Source organism: Alligator sinensis, unplaced genomic scaffold (genome assembly GCF_000455745.1).
Source record: "Alligator sinensis unplaced genomic scaffold, ASM45574v1 scaffold108_1, whole genome shotgun sequence".
NCBI lineage: Eukaryota > Metazoa > Chordata > Crocodylia > Alligatoridae > Alligator > Alligator sinensis.
The window spans coordinates 1,161,122-1,172,190 of NW_005842110.1; the positions used below are offsets into that span (position 1 = coordinate 1,161,122).

The following is an 11,069-nucleotide window of genomic DNA, read 5'->3' on the forward strand; positions in this document are numbered from 1 at the left end:
GTATTCCTTTCCTCTCCTCCACCACCAAATGTGGCAGTGGGAAAAATTTTTTCCTTTTGGCAAAAGCATCACACGGATTATTATGTAGCACTGCGTGAACAGCGGCCACATCAGGTCTCCCTGTCAAGCACTTATGTCCCCCATTTAAAGATTGTGAGGCAGTATGATGGTGTGGTGGTTGTATGAATTTGCACAACATTCTGAGGTAGGAAAACAAGACCAGACATTGATCTGATTCTCCCACATATTTGGAGAGTGGCTATTGGTTCAGGTTTTCAGTAACGTACCTTCTAAAAATATATGCATTCACACCTGTAATGACATTAAAAAGCTTGGCCACCAAGACTGTGGAGAGAGCTTTCTGCAGGGTAGATAAAAATTAATGATTTTTTAAAAATTGAATCAGATTCTTTTTATTTAATGTGTATTTTTGATTTTTTTGTTAAGATGCTTTTTGGGGAAAAAACCATATATAGTTTTAATTTAAGATATGTTAAAGCTCAAAGAGATCATCATGAAATAGGGATTATAACTTCTAATTATATGCTATTTGAGACAGTATATTCAGGTAACATTTTTAGAAAAGTTTTTTTTTTTTTTTTTTATAAATGGGTCACAACAGGCCATGGACTATATATTAGGGGCCCAATCTTATGAGGTTCTCAGAGGCTCCTCTATAGATTAGTAAAGATTTAAAAAAAACCACTCTACCCAATGGGACTCAGTGCTCAGTCTAGAAGACCCGATTTAAGCATCTCTGTAATGCTTAGTTTCAGTTCTCAAATTGTGGATTTCTCTCTCCAGAGATAACATCCTTGTTAACACCAGTATATGGAGATGAGATAATAGACCTAATTACCTACCCATCAGCCCTCTTGTCTCTCTGCAAGTTCATGTACACAGAGTCAAGCCTTTACCTCTCTCTAAAGTGCAGAGTTTCAAGAAGTTAAATGAATAGAGGATATCAAACAAAAACATACTTTTTGTAGAAAATGATGATTAAATTGAGGCTTCTTGACCACTGATTTAAATTGTGATTTGCCTCATGATTTAAATAGATTTGATTTAAATCAAATCCATCCTGGCTTTTTGCATTAATGGGATGTTTTACCAAGGCAACTTGCTTCCCCAGCTGTAAAGATTGTCTGGCACTTGGATTGCTATGTAAGATGCTCAACAGAACAGAATACTTGAGGAACCTGGGGAATTCTAGGTGCTGGCCAGCTGGTGATATGACTTCATTTGATTCAGAAATTAGAACCAGGCTGGCTCCTGCACTTATCATTTAGGACAGTGTAATTCAGTCTTAACACATGTCACTTATCAAATGTAAGAACGCAGGAGAGTCTTTTTGTATTAGTGGATTGTTCTGTATATTGTCAAAGAGCTTTAAAGCTGTTTGGAGGAGAAGTTGGTCTGTTGAAGCTTGTGCTTATATAAACGAGGTGATTGTCAAAACCTTCACACACCTAAAACATGCCTGCCAAATAGAAACGTAGATTTGAGGAGGACTGCTTTGCCACAGATTGTGGGAATTTGGGAATGGAGATGAGCACCCTAAAGTCCATTCAACTGGCAATGGAGGGCATTGAACCTCTTTTTTCTATTTGTGGACCCAAGTTATTGACCTCCATTCAGTAGACGGGCACAGCACAGTGTTGGTTGGCACCTGGGTATATATTGTTCCTCTTCTTCCTTTTTTGCAGGCATGGCAATGACCAGCGTGTATTTCGTCTAGAATTTGTCTCAAATCAGGAATTTACTGAAAGTGAGTTCATGAAGTGGAAGGAAGCGGTAAGTTTGACCAGGTTGATTCTGTTCCTAGTAACTCTGTCAAGGATGTTCTGAGTGGAAAATGATCCTCACCCTCTCTGTATTTAGATGTTCTCTGCTGGGATGCAGCTGCCCACACTAGATGAGATCAACAAGAAGGAAGTGTCCATTAAGGAAGCTCTCAACTACAAATTTAATGATCAGGACATTGAAGAGGTAAGTAAACTGACTATGCTTTTAGTTTGGGGGTCTTTAAAATGGGATGTCCTGGAGCAATGATTCTCATTCACAGTACTGCAGCACCCTGGGGTGCTGTGAGATTTATAACTGCAGTGAAGTGCCACTCAGTATTTGCTGTGTTGTGTGTGCAAACACCTACATGTGACTTGCAAGATAAGCCCAGAGATTTCAAATAGGAATCCATATTGTCTAAAACATACCATGACCTGTTGTGTTCTTTCTGAGTTACTACAGAAGAATTGCTCTATTACTTTCCCATAGTCAAAAAATGAGTGAAAGCTAAAAACTAATACTTTGAAGGGTGCCTTAAGTCTACCGAGGTTGAGAAACACTGTTCTAAAGGGAGGCTGAGGTGGTTGGTCAAAGAGAGAAGAATCTGCCTACAGCAGAGATCTAGTGCTTCCAAACTAAAGTGATTCTGAGTCTTTACTTGGGGAGAGAGAAAATGATACAAGACGACAAAATTAAGTGGAATGACCAAGGTGGAAAGAGTAGTGCAGGAGTCTTAACTGGATCTGTTGTTCAATGCACTGTTTTTTTTGCCTTACTTAATCCTCTGAGTCCTGCTCATAACTTGTACTTGTGACATAGCCTGGCAGAAATTCCTTAATTTTGTTCCTGTTCTGAGCACAGAACTCTAATATCCATCCCCTGAACAGTTACTTGCGTAAATAGTCACACAAATTGTCTGCCAGTGTTTCAGCTCTTATTATCTTGACTAATGACACCAAATCTTATTTTATAATTTATAGATCATATGTAGAGTAAATGCTTGTTGTCTGGTACAATAATGAATGAAGGCAAAAGCATTGAAATAAAAGGTCTGTGGGCAGTAAATATCCTCTGTTTGAAACTCACTGCCTCTCATCTGTAGTGTCAAGGTGCTATAAAATAAATTTTGTTATAACTTCCACTACTTTGCTTTTTGCTTTTCATGTTTTGTAGATTGTGAAAGAGAAAGAGAGGTTCCGAAAAGCCCCTCCCAACTATGCCATGAAGAAAACTCAGCTACTAAAGGAGAAGGTGAGAAGGATATGGTGATACAGTAGACCCCCAATTTACACGATTCTGACTTGTGCATGTCTCTCGTTTACACGATTTTTTTATTTTTTTTTTATTAGCGTCCGGGCTGGAAAATGCCCCATGAGATGTGCATCATTCGCGTATATACGCGAATGCTCGCGAGCATTCACGTATATACGCAAACGTTTGTGAGATTTGCAGGTGGAATCAAGCAGATCTGTGCCGCCATTGGATCTGTAGCGGCATCTCAAGATGTATAGGCGAGATGCTAGACGCGCCTCCTAAAGCGATTCTGCTGAGAAAAGGGGGGGAAAAAGTTATGACTGCAGTATGTCTGGGGTACTCAACACCTCACTATTCTGTTATTTCCTATGGGGAAAGTTGTCCCAATTTACGCAAATTCGACTTAGGCGAAATTTCCCCCAGAATGCAATACTCGCATAAATTGGGGGTCTGCTGTACTTGTAACCTTTAAGGTAAAGGTCTGTGACTTGAAAAATCAAGGTTAGTTTGGATGGTTGTGATGAGCTAGAGCCCTGTTTAAATCTCTAATGAGACACTAATCTGTGTCACAGAGATGGTGGTCAGCAACTGTCCTAGCTATCCCTTTCCTTGTCCTCTGAGTAAGGAGCTTACAGTTTGGTTGTAGAAGCACACTTTCTTCTTTATTGCTGTTGTGTGCGGTTTTGAAAACTGCGAGTTAGTATTCCATCTGGTGAAGAGTCAATGGGCATCTCCTCTCTTCTGGACTAGTGACATGATCATGCTTCTCCCCCTCCCCTTGTGGCCTCCTGTTCAGATTTCTGTTGAATATAGAAGACTTAGGAATGTATTAACTGTTTTGATGGGTCTTTTTATTTTGGAGATTAAAAAAAAAAAGTGCTAACAAGCTTTCTATGCTATGGAAAAACCTGCTTAGTTTTCTCACTAAGTTTGTCTCAAACACGTGAAAGTGAGGAGTTCAAGCCTGTTTACTCTGTCCAGGCCAGTCCCAGGGTGTGCAAAATGTTTATAGTTCACCTATTTAATAAAACTCAGTTGTGCACAAAGGACATCCAGCAGGCTCTTGTTTTTTCTCTTTCTGAAAGGATGTCATTGCTGTGTATGGCCATGAGGTGGCAGAATAGGTTAGTTGCATGCAACAGATGGATTTAAACTCAATCCCTTGTTGAGTTGATGTTCAGAACTGCAGTAGTTTTCAGTCCTTTTCCTGTACTAATGGCAAGAATGGGTTTTAATTAGAGTTGTGGCTCTCTCTTCTGGACTAATGAAAAATGAGCTCCTTTTTGTCCTGTCCTTAGAGGTAAAAGTGTATGCACTTGAAGTACTGTATTTACCTGAATCCAAGATGACTCTGAATTTAAGATGTACATGTAAAATTAATAAATTTTGTTATAATTTTATACACATCCCCACATGCCATTGTGGGTCTCCCATGCTCCCCCTGCTGCAAGCCCACTCCTTTACCACATAAGCTACTCCAGCCTGGGACAGGCAGTGGCTCAGCATCAGCTTTGGCCCCGAGCCCAGGATCGAAGCCAGAGCTGAGCTACCACCTGCCCTGGGCTAATACTCAAATCTAAGATGAGGCTTTTTTCTCCCCATATTCATTACGGGGGTGAGACCTCAGCTTGGATTTGAGTAAATATGGTAGAACTGGCTAGATGACTTAAAGGTTTATCTATAATTTCTGTGACTAGCTTGATGGAGGTAAATTGTCTAACAAATTGCTGTTTGGTTGAAGGCCATGGCTGAGGACTTGGGGGACCAAGATAAGGCAAAACAGATTCAAGATCAACTTAACGAACTAGAAGAGAGAGCAGAAGCCCTGGACCGCCAGCGAACAAAAAATATTTCTGCAATCAGGTAGGTCCATATATGTCATTTCAGAAAGGAAATTGTCTTAATAGAAAAGCAACAGAAGGGGGAAACCATGGAATAATTCTTAGTGACTTGGAAGCAAGAGTTTTGAGTGTGATATCTTTTGATATAATCATTGTTTTTTGAGGGTTAACCAATGGCATGTTTGAGATTTTAGATTTAAACAAGCTTTCAGGTATCATAGTACCCTTCCTCAGGTGACTTGCAAGTTCTTATCCTTCCTTCTTGTATATATACCTGGGTTGCTATGTACACTACCTGCGTCCTTGCCATTTCTCTCCACTTGGTCATATGTGCTATTTGCAGTTTCCACTTGTCAGACATGGACACATTTTTCAAAGTGTCTTAAGTAAAGGGGTGTCTGCCAGAAGCTAGTGCTGATAAGAGCAAATTATCACACTGATGCTAAGAAAATGCTATTTATGGTTTTATTGCATTTTTTACTGTTAAATTACTGTGTTACTATACTTGGGCTTTTTTCCCCCAAAAATCTTTCTTTTAGTTACATCAACCAGAGGAATAGAGAGTGGAACATTGTGGAGTCCGAGAAAGCTCTTGTGGTAAATAATGCTGAAACAGTACTTTGGGGGGATGGGGAGGGATGTTAATTACATGAGGAGGCTTTTCCACTTTTTTAATTTACTCCTTTGTCTGTTTAGAAAACAAAGCATAGAAAAGTGGTATCACTTTAAAGAAGGCATTTAACTATCCACTGATCAGCAATATTCCCAGTAGGTTTCTCTGGAGTTAGTAATACTGGCATAACATATTATTTGTGTTGCCTAGGACAGGAGCCAGAGAACAGACGTGAGAGGATAAAATAATAAGGAAATGTATTCTCTCTGTGTTCTTTATCCAAGGGAAGTTAATCATTTTAATGCTCACTTAAGCCTCATGTTCCTTGAGCGGAATGTAAATGTTCTATTCATACTGTACTTCATTGGATACAAGGCTGACAGTCTTGAGTGCAAGACTTTGGTGATCTCTATTGCTGTCTTCTCACCTTGACATTGTGTTATGGCTAAATTGTGTGTAAGGGATGCAAGTTTTATAAAAGGCCAAAGACCTTATGGGAGCTAACTCTACAACACTATATTTGTTTCTTCTATAGGCCGAAAGTCACAGTATGAAAAACCAGCAAATGGACCCCTTTACTAGGCGACAGTGCAAACCTACGATAGTCTCGAATGTGAGTATAACCTTGAAGTCAGTCCAGGGCAGCCGGAGGGAAATATGGGCTTGTGCACAGTCAGTGTTTTTTATCCTTTTCTTCTTAATGGCATAGCCATGAAAGAATACTGGGAGCAGAGTTGTCCAGGTACCATAATAATAGATCAGGTCATTCTTGGCCTGAGTACATAAGGCCTCTGTTAAGATCTATTGTAACTGAACAGAAGGAAGAAATAGTATAGTTCATTATTAATTAGATTTTGCCAAGAAGATTATTGATCCACACACACACACACACACACACACACACACACACACACACGAGGAGAGATGGTTCTTTTAAATTAATTAGCAAATTACTTGACTTCAGGAAGATGAGCTGTTTTAGTTGTAAGTTCTGTTATGGAACACCAGTGTAAGTTTTAGACCTAAATATGGTTAGTGGATTGTGTGTTTCCTAATGCATCTCAAGGACTCTGTCTTTGAAAGGAGTGAAGCTGGAGAGGATCCATAGTTTGTGGGCAACTCAACAGGAACTTCCAATGCAATGCTTTGGCAAAAAGGGCTAATGTCATCCAAGGAAGAATATGGTTAGGAATAGGGGTTTAGGAAGAAGTAGTAAGGTTAGGAATAAGGGTTTAGTGTTTTTTAAACCTTTGTATGCAGTATTGGTAAAAACCAGTCCTTGATTACTGTGTACGGTGCTAGGTCAATATCTTTAAAAAGCATGTTGGCAAATTGGAGGTGGTGCAGAAAAGAGCTACAAATAATTGAAGGGATGAAGAAAATGTATTGCATTCAAAGAACAAGGTGTAAGCTCTTTATGAAAGAGAGGCTCGGGTGAGGACATTGATGCTGAGTTAAAATACCTTCCCAGGGAAACACGTACTGAAGAACTGTTTAATCTAGCAGAAAATAGTATAGTCAGAACCAGTGGCTGGAAGCTGAAGCCAAGCAAATTCAAATTAAACTGTTTGTTTTTTAACTGATGAAAATGATTTGGCCATTGGAACAAACTACCAGGTGACAGGCTTTGATTTCCATCTCTTGATTTGTAAAACAAAACGGATACCTTTCTATGAGACTTTTAGCAGAGCCTGAGTTATTAGGCCCAGTTCAGGGGGCGACTTTGTGAAACTTAATCATTTGTAATATATATGGAAAGCAAGGCGGCTGTTCTCTAAACCCTCATGAAAGTAAGCACTTTGGATGTTTATGTTCAAGGGCAGGTCTTGTATGGAAATGCAGTATCTCACTTTCTTTTCTTGCTCACAGTCCAGGGATCCTGCTGTCCAAGCTGCCATCCTTGCCCAACTAAATGCAAAATATGGATCCGGTGTATTACCGGATGCTCCAAAGGACATAAGCAAGGCAAGTATCCCTTTTTGCTAGTCTTACTTTTTTCACCTCTGCCTTGTCTCTCCTCACTGAGAATCCTGTAATTCTGTGTGCCTGTGTGTGTATGCATGTACATACATACATATGTACTACTTTAGTAGTAGTCCTCAACAGGACAAACATTTCTACAAGTAAAGGAGAAGAACTTGACCTTTCTTGGGGAATGGAAGCCGTCAGTCATGGGAGTAGAGCGAAGCTTACCTGAATATAGCAATGATTATTAAAACTGTTTCATTTGGGGCTCTGACTACCTTCTCTGATTTGGGCTAGCTATTAATTTGTTTACATTTCAGGGTCAGGGAAAGGACAAAGACATGAACTCTAAATCAGCCAGTGATCTCTCAGAGGATCTGTTCAAAGTGCATGACTTTGATGTGAAAATTGATCTCCAGGTTCCCAGTTCAGGTAGGTTTTTATTATATGGGGAAGAGTATCCTTCCTTCCCATACTGCCCCCCCCTCCCCCCACAAGAAATGCATGAATTGGGATTACACATCTGGTTGGGATTTGCTACTGCCTGGTTCAGAAGCAGACATGGGAGCACAATTCAAATGCTTTGTGCTATACTGATGCCTAATACCTTGTACAGAAGTTGCTGTATTGTAGAGATATATTTGTGCCTTTACTAGTAATATACATCATGAAATAGACTTTAGGTTCAACAGGGCATTAGTCTAACAGGTAAGAGGAGAAGATGTTAATTGAACTAGCCTGCTAGCAGTTTCATTTTCAGTCTTTCCCATCCTTTTTTGTGTTCAAGTGCCAGTGCTGGCACTTGAGATCTACAGGAAGATGAAGTTTGGCTCCTGTCTCAAAGAATTTGGAGTCTGAACAAATAATAATTTTTATAAGGGGCGGGGGAGTGTTTTGGATGTAATATAACAGTGTGATCCACTAGTGAGGATAATTTTGCATCACTGTTGGAAGGAGGACTAGAGCTAAATGGGTCTTTTGAATGATTACTGTTTGTCTGATCCAGTACAGCACTTACTACATTCCTAAGAAATAACTTCAGGAGGAAAATGGAGAAAACAATAAAGTTCTGGGAGACTAGATCTGGTATAAAAGGGGGATTCCAGGCATATGGACAGTGTAGAAGAAGTCAGAAGGGGAAGAGTAGGACATATGCTAAAAGGTTAGTGAAAATAATAGGTGAAAGAGGAAACCTAAAGATAAGAGCCAGAGGCAAGCCAAGGCTAGGTATGTAGGAGCCTGAAAGGCATGGCAAGATGTTTAAACTTTGTGTGAGTAGAGAGCCAGTGCATGGATTTGAAATACGGCTAGATTTGTTCAGAGTAGGTAAAGTTTTTGGGGCAGCATTTTCAGCATCATTGTTCTAGATGGCAAGGAATAATACCCTGTCCAGTCCCCTGTTATCCTTGGAGTAGAGATGTGTAGAAAACTAGACTACTTCATCCCCTTGTAAAATATGTTCTGTGTGCTTGCCATATATTCATGTGACAGTTGTCTTTCAGAAATGTCCCTGAATAATACCTGAAATTAATATTCACATGGCTGTTGCACAGGCTTTGTACAGAATAATTTCTTTTGTAAATGGAAGACTTGTCAATGAGTAGGTCTAAGAGGTGTAAAGACAAAATTGTACATACCTACCTTGAAAGACTTGTGACTGAACATTGCCCATAATAAATGGCAAATGCTGCATTGTTTTGCACAGAAGCCAAGACATAGGTTCCAAGGTGAAGTTATCACAGAGAAGCTTATTTTTAGTTTGTGGCAGGTAGGGCTTGCAGTTTCTTCCTCTCTGTAGTTGGTTATTGCCATCCAAAAAAACATTCTTTTCTCTTATCCTCCTACAGAGTCTAAGACACTGGCCATCACTTCTAAGGCTCCACCAGCAAAAGATGGTGCCCCTCGGCGATCACTGAACCTGGAGGACTACAAAAAAAGGCGGGGGCTTATTTGAGCGTACCCACTCCGCTGCTTCTGATCCTGCATGCTCCATGATGATGTCCTACCTTTTTTCTTCCTCCCTTTTCAGTTTCCTCTTCTGGGTTGGAGCAGCAATGGAGCTGGGAAGAGACTCTTTAAAACTGCCAGTCATTTGTAACATAAATCATTTGACTATTTACTGTATAGACCTCCCTTCTTGCCCTTTCCTCCTGTCCCCTCACAAATGTGGATCTGTGCTATTTGGGGTTCTCCCACTTTTTAGGTTTTTTCCTTTTTTTGAGGTTTTTTTTTGTTATTTTTGTTTTAATTTTGTTGATGCAGCTCGTTGGTCCACTCAGTGTTCAGTATTAGCCTGAAGTCTGGATTTCCGTAGGAATCTCTTTGGTGGTTGCAGCATCAGCATTTGATGATCTCCCCTTGCATACCACCACAGACATGGTGAATAAACATCGGCACAAGACCTTTGTGGCTGGAAAGGTCATCTGCACTTTCTTCCTCCTCTTCTTCCTCCTTGCTCCTAGCTCTGGAGAAGGGAATCTCCAAAAACTGGCTTAGGTTCAAAGTGTAAATTTTTTTGGGAGGGTTATGTGACTTTTTTTCAGGTGTTTTTTATCATTTTTAAGCTGCAGTACTATTTGTATCTGTCTGTCACGGTTCTTTACGGCTGTTTTGAATTTCTACCAGCTGTACTTGAGCATCTAAAATTGCAAGAAAGAAACTCATTAAATGTGATTCTTACTAAAATGGCCTGGGTGGTATAGCTGTTTAACCTGCACATTCCCCTTTTTACTCTCACTTACCTGATGAGACAAGTGCACAATCTATCTGTAGTACATCTGGTCTCTTGCCACAGCTGAGCGGAGTAGCTCCCTTTGGGATGCCCCTGGACACTCACTGAATGGTCTTTCATTTCTTCTACAAATCCAAGAAATCCTTCAGTCTACGTTTATCATGTCAAATTTATCTTCACCAGGCTTCAACTCATTTGCGTGGTTTCTGGGTTATTTTTTATTGGGGGGAGGGAGATGTGGGGAGGCTTTTTTTATTCCCTCCCCCTTTTTTCTTTCAACAATTTTAAACTTGGGTTAAAAAAATTAGTTTGCGTTAAGGGAAAGGGGAAGAGCACAGTAGAAACCTAACTGAAAATGAGGGCAGATGCTGATGCACATTATATATATATATATATATATATAAATAAAAGTTGGTAAACGTGCAGTAAAACACTAGCACAATGATTGTATGGTTTTATGGAATGCTTGCCCAGAAATAAGATGACAGCTTGATAATCTCTCAGGTGTAAAAAAAAAATCAAATTGTAAATATAAGTGGCATTTCACAAATTGCTTTTCAAAACAAAACTCAACTGAATCTATGGAACAAAGCTAAATTAAGAAAATAAAACGGCATTAGTGGCCTAACAATTCACAAAGGTTCCTATTCAGATAAGCATGCAAACTTGTAATTTCTATTCAAGGTGATACTGAAAGAAGTGGTGTTCTCCTGTACTGGGGTCTGAAAGTTAGAAGAACCCGACATTCTTGGAATGCCATAGCATTAGTATTTCCCAAAAAGCCACGCACCGTGGTTATTTTTAAACCGCGTCTGACTCTGATTTGCTAGATCCTTTAATGGAATTTTAATCTAGTTCATATATTTAATTTCCTTTTGTT

General features: G+C 39.7%; 1 protein-coding gene across 1 annotated transcript in view; it reads left to right on the forward strand.

Annotated features, from left to right (window-relative positions):
• RTF1 (RTF1 homolog, Paf1/RNA polymerase II complex component) overlaps window positions 1-10,562 on the forward strand; it is a 48,305-nt gene extending 37,743 nt beyond the window's left edge. The window contains exons 11-19 of the mRNA XM_025205314.1: window positions 1,707-1,794; window positions 1,882-1,989; window positions 2,959-3,036; window positions 4,781-4,902; window positions 5,420-5,477; window positions 6,029-6,106; window positions 7,363-7,458; window positions 7,779-7,890; window positions 9,306-10,562. Of these exons, the coding sequence (XP_025061099.1) occupies window positions 1,707-1,794; window positions 1,882-1,989; window positions 2,959-3,036; window positions 4,781-4,902; window positions 5,420-5,477; window positions 6,029-6,106; window positions 7,363-7,458; window positions 7,779-7,890; window positions 9,306-9,412 (847 nt within the window). The 3' untranslated portion in view covers window positions 9,413-10,562. The remainder of the gene's footprint in view (window positions 1-1,706; window positions 1,795-1,881; window positions 1,990-2,958; window positions 3,037-4,780; window positions 4,903-5,419; window positions 5,478-6,028; window positions 6,107-7,362; window positions 7,459-7,778; window positions 7,891-9,305) is intronic.
• The last annotated feature ends 507 nt before the right edge of the window (window positions 10,563-11,069 follow it).